This window comes from Poecilia mexicana, unplaced genomic scaffold (genome assembly GCF_051168715.1).
Source record: "Poecilia mexicana isolate PSO_F unplaced genomic scaffold, ASM5116871v1 scaffold_9, whole genome shotgun sequence".
Taxonomy (NCBI): domain Eukaryota; kingdom Metazoa; phylum Chordata; class Actinopteri; order Cyprinodontiformes; family Poeciliidae; genus Poecilia; species Poecilia mexicana.
In genome coordinates, this window is record NW_028263378.1 from 4,878,530 (window position 1) to 4,896,715 (window position 18,186).

The 18,186-nt window shown below is 37.3% G+C and overlaps 3 protein-coding genes across 3 annotated transcripts; all 3 read left to right on the plus strand.

Annotated features, from left to right (window-relative positions):
* Positions 1-1,517: 1,517 nt before the first annotated feature.
* Positions 1,518-3,857, plus strand: LOC106933430 (nuclear factor 7, ovary-like). The gene has a single exon (XM_015012676.2). It carries the CDS (start codon positions 1,656-1,658, stop codon positions 3,027-3,029), a length of 1,374 nt encoding a protein of 457 aa, XP_014868162.2. The 5' UTR covers positions 1,518-1,655; the 3' UTR covers positions 3,030-3,857.
* A 4,784-nt stretch (positions 3,858-8,641) lies between these two features.
* Positions 8,642-11,885, plus strand: LOC148157608 (nuclear factor 7, brain-like). Its single transcript, XM_088008645.1, has one exon. It carries the CDS (start codon positions 8,757-8,759, stop codon positions 10,182-10,184), a length of 1,428 nt encoding a protein of 475 aa, XP_087864771.1. The 5' UTR covers positions 8,642-8,756; the 3' UTR covers positions 10,185-11,885.
* Positions 11,886-12,092: 207 nt separating this feature from the next.
* LOC148157609 (nuclear factor 7, brain-like) lies at positions 12,093-17,745 on the plus strand. The gene is made up of 2 exons (XM_088008647.1): positions 12,093-13,399; positions 16,210-17,745. The coding sequence occupies exons 1-2, from the start codon at positions 12,518-12,520 to the stop codon at positions 16,750-16,752; spliced, it is 1,425 nt and encodes a 474-aa protein (XP_087864773.1). The 5' UTR covers positions 12,093-12,517; the 3' UTR covers positions 16,753-17,745.
* Positions 17,746-18,186: the final 441 nt, after the last annotated feature.

An 18,186-nucleotide genomic window follows, 5' to 3' on the forward strand; every position in this document is an offset into this window, starting at 1 on the left:
TATGATGGTTTGTTTTCTAATTTAGTTAGTTTTTCTCAGTCGCTTTAATGCATTTTTTTTAGAACAGAATTGAAATTCTCAAAACTACTTTTTCACTCTTTAATCATTGTACAGATAAAAAAAAAAAAACAAAAAAAAAAATTTTTTATTTGCAACTTAGAGCAAGTTACAAATGTTTTGGTCCGTAATGCAAGTAATTATGTACATATTTCTGTTTTCTCTACTTTTATAATTGGTTATATCATGTTGATCAAAATGTATTATATGGTTAAATTTTCTCAACATTGACAACATTCAAGTAAAGTTAATTCAAAATGCTTGATGTAGTTGTCATAATAGGTGATGCATATTTTTATACATTTCCATTAGACTTTTTTTCTGAATCTGTCCTGAACTGATAAATTGATCCCAGGTGAATCCTGAGTTTATTCAAAGTAGGTAAATGTGGGAAGCATTAGAACCGATGTTTAAAGAGCTCAAAAGTACATCTCATGAAAAATCAATAAATCTGCTAAATCAAAACAATCAAGGCAAAGGAAGACAGCAATCACCCAGATACTAAATTAGTGAAGTTGGAGGATTTTATCTCCAGTGTTCTCTTGTTCTTTACTGTTCTCCTCTGTCATTACTCATTGATGACAATACACATTCTGATCTTGTAGGTTTATTATCTGGCAATGGGCAGAACCCTGAATTCAAACCTGCACTTTCGCTGTAGCTTTCAAGAGTTTATTCAGACATATGAACAAAATTAGAACAATTTAGTTTCCAGCCAGAACAATAATTGTAAAAATTATTTCTCTGGTTTGAACAAAAGAACAGAAGCAGAAATGTTCAGCTGTGAAAAATGTCCTCATAGCGCCATCTGCTGGAGGAAAATATTCACAGCAGATAAATATCATTTTGACAACGTTTATTGAACACATCACTGATATTGCAAACTCAAAGCTTCACTGCAATAAACAAAACTGATGCAAGTCAGTAAGACCTTTATTGACACCAGACAGATGTAAGACCGAGGAAGTTTTACCAATAATAATAAAACAAAAACAATGATGACTTTCCTCTGAAATCCAGAACATCGTCTGATGAAGTATTGAGCTTTATTACGTTTTAAAGTGTCGCCATATTAGTTTATTTATTCTTTTGGTGAATAAAAAAAAGTTATGACTTTGTTTTAGTATATAGAAAACATTATCAGCCACATGTTTTACAGCTCACATATCTAACTAAATTGACTCCCTGGAAATTAAGCACATTCATTTTGAGGTGATCACAGAACATAAAGAGTGTTCAGCTGAATATTCACTAGAAGACTGAAATGAAAAGTTCTGTGTTTATTGTTTCTATTCTTCTTCAGGTAAAGCATTAAAACAGAAGTTTGCTTCTTAAAATGTGAAGCAGTTGTTCACTAAATGTTCAAAGAAACTATTGCACTAATTGAGAAGCACAAAGTTCACCTGGAAGTGTTACACAATGACCTGCCAGACTGGAAACACGTCACTGAAAGGAAAGTGAAAGTATCTTTAACATAGAGGAACTGAGCTGACATGCTACTACAGGGTGGAAGATTTGACTTGAAACACAAACGTTTAATCAAAGAAAAGCAAGAGACTTTGTCCTGGTGAGTTCTGGGACAGAGATTTCTGTAGAAAATGGCAGAAAATATTGAATGTTTCCTGAGGTGCCATCTTTGTTCAGAGATTTTCAGAGATCCTGTGTCTCTGAGTTGCAACCACAGCTTCTGTTCAAGCTGCCTGGAGAAATTATGGGAACAAACTGGAAACAAGAACTGTCCCATCTGTGAAAGAAGATCTTCCAAGGATTTTCCAATAAACTTCAATCTGCAGGAACCGTTTGATCAAAGTTCAAAGGAGATAAATTTCCTGCAGATAAATCTCATCTTAAAGGAACTAGCTGATTCTGCACGACAGAAACCTGGATCATCAGAGACAGAAAAAGGAGAAAAGCAGCAGAGTCACAAAGTGGTTCCTACAGAAGAAGCAGTCAGTGAGCTGAAGGAGCAGCTGAAATCTGACTTAAAGTCTCTGCAGGACAAGAGGAACAAACACAAACAAGTGGAGAAAACATACGATGATGTGATTCAACACTCCAAGGAGCAGGTGTTGTCCACAGAGAGACAGATCAGAGCAGAGTTCAACAAGCTCCACCAGTTCCTGAGAGAGGAAGAGGAGTCCAGACTGGCAGCTCTGAGGGAGGAAGAGGAGCAGAAGAGGAAGACTATCATGGGAGAGATGAAGAGGATTGAGGAGCAGATCTCCTCTCTGTCAGACAGCATCTCTGCTGTTGAAGAAGAGCTGCAGAAAGACAACGTGTCGTTCCTCAGCAGTTATAAAGCCACTCAGAGCAGAGCCAGAGGTCAGAGGTCACTGCCAGATCCACAGCTGGTCTCAGGAGCTCTGATAGATGTGGCCAAACACCTGGGCAACCTGTCCTTCAGAGTCTGGGAGAAGATGAAGGACCAGGTGAAGTTCAGTCCCTTCATTCTGGACCCAAACACTGCAAATGGATGGATCCATCTGTCTGATGATCTGACCAGTGTGAAACATGGAGACACATGGCAGCAGCTTCCTGATAATCCAGAGAGGAACACTAATCACTACAATGTTTTTGGTTCTGAGGGCTTCACCTCAGGGAAACACAGCTGGGATGTGGAGGTGGGAGATCATCCTGACTGGAGTGTCGGTTTGGTTAAAGAGTCTGTGGACAGGAAGGGAGAGCTTCGTGTTTCACCAGAAAATGGAATCTGGTGTTTATGGCATCATGATAGAGAATACAATGACATTGATGGTAAAACTCTCCCAGTGAACAAGAGTCTCCAGAGGATCAGAGTCCAGCTGGACTATGACATGGGGGACGTGTCCTTCTATGACCCTGAAGACATGACTCTCATCTGCACTCACAGAGACACTTTCACTGAGAAACTCTTCCCTTATTTTACTGTTAGTCCTGCAGGTGATGCTAAAACATCTGATCTCAAAATCTGCAAAAATGATATTTCTCCTTAAAGGTAAAAGTTAAATGTTTCATTTTCTTGAATTACTTTAATCAATGTTTCTATTTGTGATCATCCCAATTTTCTTATTCAATTCTTTTTTAACTTCTTTAATCCTTTTAAAGGTTTTCACACTTTAGGAGAAAACATAAAACATTGTTAGATAATGTTGTTCAAACTGGAACAAGCGTTTCATCGTCATCAGATTAATTTAAACAAAGATTCTTTGTTTCTGAATCTTTTCAGTTTGTTTTAACTGTTCACATTTCTTCTCTGGACTCTTTTTTTGGGAGGGATCGTCTCAAAAAAATAAGAAAACAGTATTAGAATAAGTAAGAAAATTTATTACAGAAAACTATACAAAATGATGTGTTATAGAACAGAGAAGTAGTTTACAATTTCAGTGTTGGACCACAGCTATTTCCTTAATTTTAAAGTGTAGCCCTGAACAATAAGATTTAACTCCTTAGGGAGACACCCTTTAGCCTAATCAACACTTTTTAACATTTATCAATAAAAAGCAATCTGTTTAAAATAATAAAAACTTAAGAAAGTAAAAGCCTTAACATGTTGACAGAATTTCAGAACAAACATTTCAGAAATAACACACTAAACTGGTTTATAATGTCAGTCTTGTTTTTAGTTGTTATTAACTTTAGGAGGAAAACTGACAATAAATATTCAGATTCAGTTTCCTCTCTTTTCTCTCTGGTGCCGTTCACTTTGTGCCTTGTGGCTGAAATGTGTTAGAAAAATGATTCCACTTGACTTGATGTGATGATTTGTTTTAGATTCCTCAATGTGAAACATATTTCATAATAAAAACTGCTGCTGAAAACAATCTTTCTTGATTACTTTTAAAAGTTTATCTCTTAAACACATTCATTGGTTTATTTTTCTTTGGCTGTTGAAAAAATTTGTAGTTCACTGATCTTCAAATTACAGTCATAATTTTACAGTATACTTTTTTTCTGAATCTGTCCTGAACTGATAAATTGATCCCAAGTAAATCTTGAGTTTCTCCAATGTAGGTAAATGTTGTAAGAATTAGATCAACCAGATTTTTTAAAATTGCTCAAAGGTGCATCTCATGAAAAATTAACTATATGCTTTATAGTGCCATAAAATAATATGTTACATTTCTGACAATGGAAGGAGAAACATTTTCAGGGGGTCACCAGGCAGAGAGAAAGAAGAGGAGTGAAGATGTAGAGGAGTGATGAGGCAAAACAGAAGAAGAGTCAGAGGAGGTCAAAGACATAATGCCAGTTTCCATCACTCCAACATCATCAGACAATGATTTGTAACCAACAAGATGCTGATGGAGTTCCTCTCACCATAATCCTCCTTCCTTAACACACTGAGACATTTTTCTCAGGATGAAGATGGAAAAGTTCTGATCACCAGCCTCATATACAGATGATCCATCTGGCTGCCATGGGTGCAGCATGTGAAGGCATCACAGCAGAGGCTGAATAAGACACTGAAAGATGATTCAATGCATTGAAAGAAGATTTTCTTTGTGATGCGGCTCAAGACACAGAAACATGAGGAGGTGAAGGAAGACGGCAATCAGGGCCTGCACAAGGCATAAGCAAACTAAGCAGCCGCTTAGGGCCCCTTAAGTGGAACTGATTTTTAGTAATGATTTCTATGTGATTATATTACCAAAAATACACAACTTCATTATAAAGTTGTGATTTTTTTTTTAACAATAATACATATTTGATAATCAGTGATGTCAGTAACATATTACTGAGTAGGATCACTTAATGCGTTGCTATTTCAAATCCAGTAGTCGGATTACAGTTACTTATCGAAATCACTTTGCGTTACTATTTTATTTTATGTTTTAATTTTATTTCCTCTACGTGTCTTGGGGGAGTGACCGCGTCATTTCTATGCGATGGTATCAGCAGCGACAGAAATGTAAACAATGGAGGAAGGTGAGATGCGCATTTTGTTGCTGGAAAATCAAGAACTATTTTGAATTTCGCCAAGCCCAATTATTATAAGCAGCTTTGAGCTCCTTTTTTCTAAAGTCGCTTGCAAATTTAATGAGTTACTGGCTGCGCTCTTTTGGGCTCGTTTTGAAATTTGCTTATTTCCAAGCTTATTGGGCTTGTTAATAAGCAGAGACTCATAATAAGCCCCAGAATTTGTCTGACATCCAGTTAGTTTTAGCCAGACTCTCCCTGTCCATCATTTCCCGGATGATCCATCCCGCTGTGTCCTTATTAATGTCAAGTTAATATATTTGCTGTGAATGACGTCGAGCTCCGCGTTGCTCCAGAAAACTACAAACATCGAGACGAATATGAACAGCGCAATAAACGTGAAAACAGCCTCGAATGAACGTGTCCGTAAAGTTACACAACTGAACGCCGTTATAGTAATTAATATTAAGATAAGTGTCACAAATCAGTGCAGTAGATATCTGAGTTGTTGAACGGCAGGAGGAGCGCTGTGCGCTGCGCTGTGACAGCTAACAGGGCCGTAACACAGAACCTGGAGGCTGCGGCAGAGAGGGCTAGCGGGGGAACTCTAAAATCCTATTTAGAGTTTTCCAGACAATAGTGAAAGACAAAAAACACGCACAAATTACTTAAGTTTTTTTTTTGTACTGTTGTAACCATTAAACAATCTCCCCTTAAGTTCAAACTTGTAAGTGGAAATACATTGTTGATGTTACCATTATAAAATAACTTGCAATTAAGTATTGGCAAAGATCAATATAATTTTTACAGGTAGTAGAACATTATTGTCAACAGCTGCTGAAAGTAACTAAAAAGTTACTTTTATTGTAACTCTTTCCAAATCAAATAATCAGTAATCTAACTAAATTACTTTTTTAAGGAGTAATCAGTAATCCGATTAAGGGTACTTTTTCAAAGTAACTATGCCATCACTGTCGATAATGTATATGTAGAAATCTTTCTTATATGGGCAAAAAGAAAAAGAAAAAAAAAATTGCTCTTGTGGGCCCCCTAGTGGCCGCGGTAGGTACTGCGCTGAACGGTAACATGAGCTGCCATGCGAGGACCCAAACCTCCAAATCGCCAGTGGAAGATAAGTTAGGGCCCATACACTGGTGGTGGAGGTCGGTGAAGGATGGGTGCCTGAAGAGCCAGGAGAGTGGAGGTGGAGAAGGGGTGGAGGTGCGTTGAGCGCAGCTGGAAAGCAGGAGATGCCATGGATGGAGGTCCTTATCAGCAGGAGATTGGTCGGTGATTGGCCGTTATGTGGCTTGGTCCGACGTTGATAGGTCAATGGCGATGAGCGAGACGCACCGTTTGGATGATGCAGGTGAGGCCAGAGAGTCTTCCAGTTTGAATTTATGCCAAGGCTTCATAATACATTTATTTATGTTTAATGGTTTCAGAGTACAAAAAAATATTTTTCTGAACTGGTTGTAAAAAAACAACTTTGTTATAATGCTGAAGGGGAGTAAAAATTAGGTACATACATTTTATTACGAGATTAAATTGGGGTCCAGTCAAAGTCCAGGTCTTAATCAAATTCAGTCTTTGGTGATACATGAAAATTACTATTTACAGATGGTCTTTGTCAAGTCTAGACATCTCTCTCTAGATGTAAGAAGGACTGTAGATATAAAAATAAGAAAGAATGACCTTTGGAAGTAGAGATACTGACCAGACAGCAGTATGTTTAGAAACAAACTACACCAGCCTCCACACAATAGATTCAAGTTTGTACCATGGCAAGGCATGTTAAAAACCTTCAAAATACATCCAGTCATCTTTCTAAACCTGATCAGCACTGCAAGCTGGAGGAATCATGATGTGGGTTTCTTTTCCAGCAAAGAACAGCAATCACAGCAATCTAAACAATTCCAAATTTAAAAATTAATTTCAGATTTTGGTTCTAAACTAACATAATTATATCATTGGAATTTGAGAAAGATATATGTTTAAGTGTTCTCTGCGTGAGTCTAAACTTGACACAACTGTTGTAGCGCTGTCATTCTGCTGCAACCTTCTGGGATAAAATAATCTTGATATGTCAAAGGGAAGATCGACTCTGATTTCAGTTTGACTTGCACCGTTCAAGACCATGACTTCAAAAGCAAAAAGAAAGAAATTTATATCATTGATCTAATAATATTCTTAGAAAATTACCATACAAATCTAAACTTAGTCACTACTTCTTTTTCTCTGGTGTTTCAAAAAGAGTATCTGACTTGAATTACAGGGAAGCTATAGAAACACTTGATATCACATTATTTAATGAAATAAGCACCTCCTGACTTATTTCTTATTTCATAGAAACATTAATTGGTGTAAATGCATATTTAAATTTAAATGTGTTAATTTAGGCAGTTATTGATACATATATTATTAACTGTCTTGTTTTGATTAGTTCTTTCAATAAAGGTTTGGAGAAAAAAATTGTTAACGACACATAGAGGCGGCTTCTGGACTCCCTCTGATGGAGGCTGAAAGGAAATGCAGAGACCACAGAACCCAACCCAAACAAGTTTTCCACAGAATCTAAACTATGTAGAAATAGAAGCAGAGCTTTCCACATTCTGGATCTCCTCAGGTTCTGAACTGGGTCCACAGAACCACTAGAAAGTTCTGATTAGATAAACTCAAACTAGCAGGAGCTCGTCTAATCATTGGTTGTTTAAATGACGAACAGTGAACCTGCCTCTTTCTCAAAGACTCTGTGAAATCTCAACATTTTCCACATTTTCACTGAAACAAATTTTCAGAAAAGTGAGGTGAGAACAACAAGTATCAGTTTTTCTTGTTTCTCACATTAAACTGAAAGACTCGGTCCACTGACTTCATGTTCTGGTCTTTTCATCATCAAAAACTTCCTGCAGAAAGTTGTTCTGCTCAATAAAGTTCAAAACTATCTCTTATCCTAAACTGGAATTTATCCGGGTTGAAATAAATAAACAAATAAGTAAAATGAGATCAGGATGGATCAACATTTAAATAAAGCTGCAACTGAAAACATGTGAGAAAATATAAAAATTATTTGTTATAGTACGTTTATTAAAATTGTTGGAAGAATAATTTCAGACATTTTTTCTCGGATTTATGTAATTTTCTGTTTCACTGGTTCATCTCTTCATATTCACATTACTAATACAAAATATTCTGCTACCCATTATTTATGAACATCACAGCTTCTTATTAATCTGAGGAAGGATAAACAGATAACTACAATAACTGATGAACGTCATCTGAACAATGTTGAATAAAATACTTAAAAACCACTCGGATGTGGATCTTTAATTAGGCTTTTGATATTATGGTTCGGTTGAAACTATGTTTTTATTAAACATTGACTTAATTTAAAATTATTTATTTTCAGGCAAAATACCTGTTATTTTTCTCCTAAATTTATTTTATGTTTATTTTGGAATATTAAAGTAGATTACAATGTGGGAGAGTAAAAATTTATGACATGTTTAACTTTACATGAATACTAAATTAACAAATATCCTCTATTTTATTGCAAGTTTAGAATAAGTAGCTTCATGTTTAGCTGTGAAAGATGTTCCTACAGCACCACCTGCTGGACATGAACTCAATTCCAGATTTTTTTTTTATTTAACACGTGACTTACAGACTAAAGAAACTGAAAGTAATTTCAGGCGTTATTGGACTCATCTGTGAGACGCTGGGTATTAGATCTCTGCTGAAGATTTTTTCAAAGAAACTGCTGAAACTTTTGGTGAGTCTGACTGTTGAAATATTTTGACAAAATGGCAGAGAGAGCTCTTTTTGATCGTTACGTGAGCTGCCATGTTTGTTCAGAGACTTTCAGAGATCCTGTGTCTCTGAGCTGCAATCACAGCTTCTGTTCAAGCTGCCTGCAGAAATTCTGGGAACAAACTGGAAACAAGAACTGTCCCATCTGTAAAAGAAGATCTTCTAAAGATAATCCAGTAGTGAATTTTGCTCTTCAGGAACTTGCTGATTCGTTTGCTATAAGAAGTCTGAAGACATCTGGATCATCGGAGACAGAAAAGGGAGCAAAGCAGCTGATGGTTTGCAGTAAACACCAAGAAGTCCCTAAGCTGTTCTGTAAAGACGAGCAGAGAGCTGTGTGTCCTGTCTGTGAGTTTTCTCTCCACCAGAGTCACAAAGTGGTTCCTATAGAAGAAGCAGTCAGTGAGCTGAAGGAGCAGCTGAAATCTGACTTAAAGTCTCTGCAGGACAAGAGGAACAAACACAAACAAGTGGAGAAAACATACGATGATGTGATTCAACACTCCAAGAAGCAGGTGTTGTCCACAGAGAGACAGATCAGAGCAGAGTTCAACAAGCTCCACCAGTTCCTGAGAGAGGAAGAGGAGTCCAGACTGGCAGCTCTGAGGGAGGAAGAGGAGCAGAAGAGGAAGACTATCATGGGAGAGATGAAGAGGATTGAGGAGCAGATCTCCTCTCTGTCAGACAGCATCTCTGCTGTTGAAGAAGAGCTGCAGAAAGACAACGTGTCGTTCCTCAGCAGTTATAAAGCCACTCAGAGCAGAGCCAGAGGTCAGAGGTCACTGCCAGATCCACAGCTGGTCTCAGGAGCTCTGATAGATGTGGCCAAACACCTGGGCAACCTGTCCTTCAGAGTCTGGGAGAAGATGAAGGACCAGGTGAAGTTCAGTCCCGTCATTCTGGATCCAAACACTGCTTACTATGGTCTGTATCTGTCTGATGATCTGACCAGTGTGAGACGTGGAGACACAAAGCAGCAGCTTCCTGATAATCCAGAGAGAAACACCAACACTGGAACTGTTTTTGGTTCTGAGGGCTTCAAGTCAGGGAAACACAGCTGGGATGTGGAGGTGGGAGATCATCCAGACTGGACTCTGGGTGTAGTTAAAGAGTCAGCTGAGAGGAAGGGTGAGCGATGTGCTTCACCAAAATATGGGATCTGGAGTTTATGGCATGGTGATGGAAAATACACGAATACTGTCGGGGAGATTTTCCCAGTGAAGAAGAGTCTCCGAAGGATTAATGTCCAGCTGGACTATGACATGGGGACGGTTTCCTTTTATGACTCTGAAGACATGACTCACATCTACACTCACAGAGACACTTTCACTGAGAAACTCTTCCCTTATTTTGGTGTTAGAAGGGCAGGAAATGCTAAAACATCTTATATTAAAATCTCTCATAGGAACATTTCTGTCTAATGTTAAGGGATATTCTTTAAAAGATACATATAGTATCAACAGAGTGTCTATATGTGTCCAAACTAGCTGGTGTTTAAATAATTTGTGAAAGTGTTAAAAGGTTGACACCAGTTTATTTATTAAAGCAACACTAGACATTGTTTTATATTCAACAATACTTGGTGTCACGTTAACATTACAATGGTGTTGGTGTTAAAATATATTGTTAAAAGTTACACCAATGTAGTGTCAATCATGCCATGTCCAGGCGAGGAATTAAGCCCAGGACCTTCTTGCTGCAAGGCAACAGACCAACTGCACCACTCCTATTTGAAGACATTTCCGCAATTATGTTGGATTAAGAACGTAAATCTTTTTTTTCCTAATCATAACCTCATGAACATGCACAGCTTTTTCGAGGTAACGAACAATTTGTGTGAGGGAATAAAAAAAAATCCCCACATCATCTTGGAGGCTTTAAATTAGCAGTTTGCAATGTTAGCTCTTTAAACAAAAAGTAGCATGTACTCTGCAGCCGTTATGTGAAGGTGTGGCTGAAGCAACATCAACCAATTAACACTCGAATTTAACTATGCCAATATGTCAGAAGTTACACTGGCAGTGTTACTTTAAAGCTTTGTGGTGTTAAAACAACTACCACAATTCTTATTTAACACTACACCAAGATTTTAACACTGCTACTTTTACTGTGTAAAATCAGGTCTATTTATCGTTGTTATCCCTTCAGTGTGGAAGCCTGTTTCCTCCACTCTGTCAAAAGAATAAAAAATAAGTATGAAGTTTTACTTAAGATTCATTTGCCGAACCCCTCCCCCCCCCTAAGAACAGAATCAAACTTTGGGGCAATTTTTATTATATAGTTTTGTTTGGGACTGAACTTCACCTGGTCCTTCATCTTCTCCCAGACTCTGAAGGACAGGTTGCCCAGGTGTTTGGCCACATCTATCAAACCTTGATTTCAAAATTGTACTATTAATCTTCATATTTAACCAACTATATATTTTATACCTTTTGCAAACTAGTAGCAGTTGTACATGCATGTATTTATTTATGCATGTCTACAAGTTTATTTGTTTAGTTACAATATAATAAAATATCATTATTTTAGCTGCACATTTGGTTGATGTAGTTCATTAGATTTTATCCAGTTTAGTTCATTAAAGTTTTGGGGCAATTTAATTGAAAGAGTTTTGAGTTTTTTTTACTCAAATCTACATCACAGACTTTGCTGACTTTTTTGAAGTTCACAATATTTTACCACATGATGGCGACAGAGATCTTTTTTTCAAACGTGTATTTACCGAGTTTCTTAGTTTTCCTTGAGGTTTTTATAATTGCATCAGCAAAACAGTTTCATTAACACTCAGCTGTACAACAAATCAGGATATATGTTACCTACTGTACTTTACGATATGATGAAGATCCGTTTTTCTTTTTGACTGTTGCAAACAACATAATATATATGTTGCGTTGCTTATTTACCCAGGTGAAAAATAAATATACTAAGTATGTTAAATATTAGTATACTTGATCATACTTTAAGTCAGACTAATCATGAGTAATACTTCAAGTTCGCTTAGGTAAAGGTTGTTTTATTCAAATAGCACATTTTCAGCAACAAGGCAATACAAAGCGCTTTACAGGAATTAAAAGGAAATACAAACAAAATAACAAACCAAAGGAAAAAGCAAAAGAATAAAAGGCTAATAATGTTCAAAAATAAATGAATTAGATGCTCCTTTTCAGGGTTGCTAGATAACTATAAGGAAATTAAAGTAGGATTAGTTAACTTAAAGTGTGATATTTTGGAACAAATTATTTTGTGCTTAGTGTATTTTAATAGTATTTAAATTGTGTTAAATCACAATTTAAAGCGTAGTAAGTGTACTTTCACATACTTTTTTGGAACAACTAAAATTATACTTAGCATACTTTAAGTATATTGCTTTTTATGTAATTTAAACATGCATGATTAGTATATTTTGAGTGTACTATTTTGTGATTGAATTACATTTAAAATATATTTAGAATGTACTTTTAAAAAAATCAGAAGTATGCTTCTTAAAATGTGAAGCAGTTGTTCACTAAATGTTCAAAGAAATTTTATTGCACTAAATGAGAAGCACAAAGTTCACCTTGAAGTGTTACACAACAACCTGTCAGACTGGAAACACGTCAATAAAAGGAAAATGAAAGTATTTTTAACATAGAAGAACTGAACTGAGACGCTACTACAGGGTCGGAGATTTGACTTGAAACAAAAACGTTTAATCTGAAGAGAAAGAAGAAACTTTGACTTGGTGAGTTCTGGGACTGAGAGATTTCTGTAGAAAATGGCAGAAAATACTGCAGTTCTTGAAAGTTATCTGAGCTGCCATGTTTGTTCAGAGACTTTCAGAGATCCTGTGTCTCTGAGCTGCAACCACAGCTTCTGTTCAAGCTGCCTGAAGGAATTCTGGGAACAAACTGGAAACAAGAACTGTCCCATCTGTAAAAGAAGATCATCAAAGGTGATTCTGCAGATAAATTTTGGACTGAAGGAACTGGCTGATTCTTTTACTGGAAGACAGAAATCTGGATCATCTGAAACAGAAAAAGGAGAAAAGCAGCTGATGGTCTGCAGGAAACACCAAGAAGACACTAAACTGTTCTGTAAAGACGAGCAGAGAGCTGTGTGTCCTGTCTGTGAGTTTTCTCTCCACCAGAGTCACAAAGTGGTTCCTATAGAAGAAGCAGTCAGTGAGCTGAAGGAGCAGCTGAAATCTGACTTAAAGTCTCTGCAGGACAAGAGGAACAAACACAAACAAGTGGAGAAAACATACGACGATGTGATTCAACACTCCAAGAAGCAGGTGTTGTCCACAGAGAGACAGATCAGAGCAGAGTTCAACAAGCTCCACCAGTTCCTGAGAGAGGAAGAGGAGTCCAGACTGTCAGCTCTGAGGGAGGAAGAGGAGCAGAAGAGGAAGACTATCATGGGAGAGATGAAGAGGATTGAGGAGCAGATCTCCTCTCTGTCAGACAGCATCTCTGCTGTTGAAGAAGAGCTGCAGAAAGACAACGTGTCGTTCCTCAGCAGTTATAAAGCCACTCAGAGCAGAGCCAGAGGTCAGAGGTCACTGCCAGATCCACAGCTGGTCTCAGGAGCTCTCATAGATGTGGCCAAACACCTGGGCAACCTGTCCTTCAGAGTCTGGGAGAAGATGAAGGACCAGGTGAAGTTCAGTCCTGTCATTCTGGACCCAAACACTGCAAATGGATGGATCCATCTGTCTGATGATCTGACCAGTTTGAGACGTGGAGACACAGATCAGCAGCTTCCTGACAATCCAGAGAGAAACACTAAATACTCCACAGTTTTTGGTTCTGAGGGTTGCAGCTCAGGGAAACACATCTGGGATGTGGAGGTGGGAGATCATCCTGAGTGGATTGTGGGTTTGGTCAAAGAGTCTGTTGACAGGAAGGGAGAGAGATCTCCTACACCAAATTTTGGAATTTGGTGTTTATCGTATCGCGATGGAAAGTACAGTAATAGTGATGGTAAGACACTTAAGGAAAAGCTGAGTTTTCAGAGGATTAGAGTCCAGCTGGACTATGACATGGGGGACGTGTCCTTCTACAACCCTGAAGACATGACTCACATTTACACTCACAGAGACACTTTCACTGAGAAACTCTTCCCAGTTTTCAGTGTTGGAAAACCTGCTGATGCCAAATCTTCTGATCTCAAAATCTGTGAAATTTAAATTTCTTTGTAAAGCTCCATGTTCTGTAGTGATAACCTTAATTTGTATTCAAAGCAAGTTATTAGTTTTATGAAACCAGCAAGAAAATAATTCCTTTATGAATGTTTGACTTAAATGTCTTTTTTCCCCCCCTTTTGCTAATGAATGTAAAAAATTAATCATAAATATTTAGTAGTGAAACTCTCAACAAAGTTTGGGGTTAAAAATAATCATATTTTATTGAGGTTTTCACTTTAGCAGGAAATCACTGAAAATATTCAGGTTCAGTTTTCTCTGACGTATTGCTCCTCATTGATATGATATGATTGTTTTCTATTCCTCAATGTAGATCTTATTTCTATAATCTTTAAACTGCTGGTGGAAATTGTATCTTGATTTATTTTACAAGCTTCTTTATTAATTGTACACATTTATGTATTTTCTTTGTTAAAGAAATTCTGTAGTTGACTGACCTTCAAATTACAGTCATACTTTTAAACTCAATGTGATTTAAGCTTTTTGTGGTTTTTAATGAATGTGACTTTTTATTTATGACTTTTAAACTGTGTTGAAAGGTGAAGTATAAATTTTATTGCCCAGTTTTTTCTGATCATATGACAATAGTTATTTGTTTTTCTATATAAAAAAAGACATAAATATTTTGACTGTTTTTTTTTTAATGTAGAACATTTCCTTATAGGTATTTTAATCTGGAAAGTGTCATGATTGGGGTTTTGGTGAGGTGAGGAAAGACGCAGGCAGGCCAGGATGAAGTGAAGATGATGGTTTTAATGACTAATCCAACAGAACTGAACAACGGGGACCAAGACGTAACACGACGGCACAGGGAAACAGGCTGGTTACACACAACGAGGATCCGACAAGAGACAAAGACAACAGGTGGACTTAAATACACGGTAATCAGGAAACTAGACACAGATGGGCTCAATCAATAGAGAGTACAGGACAGAGACTCACAGGGAGACAGGACTAAACACAGAAAATCTCAAAACTACACAGAAAAACACAGATTACAACAGAAAGACTCAGACAGAGAAAAGGGACGATTAAAACATTTTATGACAAATTGAATAACAGTTCTTTGGCGCTCGGGCCCCGGCTGAAGAATTAAGCTGTGAATTGCAGTGAACTCAGGTGAGCACCCCCGATGCTGAATAGGGACGCTTTCCCCCCATGGCCCGACAGTGGTGGTGGAGGTCGGCATCCTGCAGAGCCGGAGGATGCTGGTGGAGAAGGGGTGGAAATGGGTTGAGCAGAGCTGGAAAGCGACTGACGGCGTGGATGTGGATCTGTTTAAGTGGAAGCTTGATTGATGATTGGATGAGGCAGGTCGTTGGAGGTGATGAGCATGACGCAGTGCTTGGATAGAGCAGGCAAGGTAGAAGTCTTCGAGCTTGAATTTGCGCCTAGGCTTCATGACTATTTTGTGGAGAGAAAAATATTTCACTTCATTCTTTGGGAGCTTCATGGTCCCTAAAAATATATCAATAATAAAACTGGACCATCTCAGCCCCCACAAATAGATCATACACTGTTCTACAAGGTTTCTAGAGCAGCCAGGTTTTCGACAGTGATTATGAAAAGTGGCACACAAACCAAACAAACTATATATTTTAGAAACAAGTGTTTGTCTCCTTCCTGAGTTTCTATGTTTTTGCATAATTTTCGGACTGCAGTGCTTCAGAACATCAAATCAACTTAAAAATTAGTCAAAAATAACATAAGTGAACACATAATTATGTTTTTAAACAATGGAGGTTATTATTAAGGGGTAAAAAACATCCAAACCCACATGGCCCTGTGTGAAAAAGAGATTTCCCCCTAAAGCTAATAACTGGTTGGGTCACATAGAAGCAACAACTGCAACAAAATGTTAATAGTCAATAACTTGCAATGAGTCTTTTCCAACTGTGAATACATTTTGGCCCATTGTTATTCAGACACACTACAGGTGTTTCAATCTTTTTTACAGTCGTACCACAACATCTCAATAAGTTTCAGGTCAGAATTAGGATTCAGGACTTTGATTAGGCCACTCCAAAGTCTTCACTGCAAAAAACATGAAATCTTACCAGGTATTTTTGGTCTAGTTTTAATATAAATATCTTAGTGCACTTGAAATGAGACAAAATTAACTCAGAATTTTTCAGTAAGAAAAATTAGCTTGTTTTAAGTTAAAAATTACTTAATTATGAAACTGTACTAGTTCCATTGGCAGATAATTTCACTTTTACCATGGGAAAACCTGTCCTTCAGTCTGGGAGAAGATGAAGGACCAGGTGAAGTTCAGTCCCGTCATTCTGGACCCAAACACTGCTTACTATGGTCTGTATCTGTCTGATGATCTGACCAGTGTGAGACGTGGAGACACAAAGCAGCAGCTTCCTGATAATCCAGAGAGAAACACCAACACTGGAACTGTTTTTGGTTCTGAGGGCTTCAAGTCAGGGAAACACAGCTGGGATGTGGAGGTGGGAGATCATCCAGACTGGACTCTGGGTGTAGTTAAAGAGTCAGCTGAGAGGAAGGGTGAGCGATGTGCTTCACCAAAATATGGGATCTGGAGTTTATGGCATGGTGATGGAAAATACACGAATACTGTCGGGGAGATTGTCCCAGTGAAGAAGAGTCTCCAAAGGATTTACGTCCAGCTGGACTATGACATGGGGACGGTTTCCTTTTATGACTCTGAAGACATGACTCACATCTACACTCACAGAGACACTTTCACTGAGAAACTCTTCCCTTATTTTGGTGTTAGAAGGGCAGGAAATGCTAAAACATCTGATATTAAAATCTCTCACAGGAACATTTCTGTCTAATGTTAAGGGATATTCTTTAAAAGATACATATAGTATCAACAAAGTGTCTATATGTGTCCAAACTATCTGGTGTTAAAATAATTTGTGAAAGTGTTAAAAGGTTGACACCAGTTTGTTTATTAAAGCAACACTAGACATTGTTTTATATTCAACAATACTTGGTGTCACGTTAACATTACAATGGTGTTGGTGTTAAAATATATTGTTAAAAGTTACACCAATATAGTGTCAATCATGCCATGTCCAGGCGAGGAATTAAGCCCAGGACCTTCTTGCTGCAAGGCAACAGACCAACTGCACCACTCCTATTTGAAGACATTTTGGCAATTATGTTGGATTAAGAACGTAAATCTTTTTTTCCTAATCATAACCTCATGAACATGCACAGCTTTTTCGAGGTAACGAACAATTTGTGCGAGGGAATAAAAAAAAATCCCCACATCATCTTGGAGGCTTTAAATTAGCAGTTTGCAATGTTAGCTCTTTAAACAAAAAGTAGCATGTACTCTGCAGCCGTTATGTGAAGGTGTAGCTTCAGCAACATCAACCAATTAACACTCGAATTTAACTATGCCAATATGTCAGAAGTTACACTGGCAGTGTTACTTTAAAGGTTTGTGGTGTTAAAACAACTACCACAATTCTTATTTAACACTACACCAAGATTTTAACACTGCTATTTTACTGTGTAAAATCAGGTCTATTTATTGTTGTTATCCCTTCAGTGTGGAAGCCCGTTTCCTCCACTTTGTCAAAAAAATAAAAAATAATAATAAAAAAATCTCATTATAATAATCTCATTATTTTGAGATACCATCATACAAACCCTCCTGACCGCAGGAAGGGACAAGGGTGTATAGAAAATGGATGGATTGATGGGTGGATCTTCCATACATTTGAATTTAAAGTTAATCATTAAAATGAAATAGAAACAGAAAGACACCTGCAGAAATAAATGTAAAAATGTAAAAATAAATAAATGTAAAAATGGGACTTTTCTTGTTCTTGATGCAGTATTCTGTGTTTCAAACACATATGTTTGCAGTCTTGTCTTTGGTCTGTGGTTAGTTTTGAAACCCAGATGTACATACAATTTAATTAATGCGTTAGAAAAACAAGTAACACTTTATTTGATGAGATGTGCATAAAACTGACATTACACCCATCATGAAGATGAAAGAGTTTTTATGAATGTTTACAACAGTTGTCATGAAGTGTCATTATTTACCAAGTAATGCAAGGTTGTCACTTTTAACAAACTTTTAACGTAACTTTGCATTAAAAGTGTCATTATTTACTGAATGACACTTCATGACAACATTCATAAATATTGATGAAATCTCTTTCATGGTCATTACAGGTGTTATGTCAGGCTTATGCACACTCTTGTCAAATAAAGTGTTACCAAAAAACTTCTGCTACTTCTACATAACA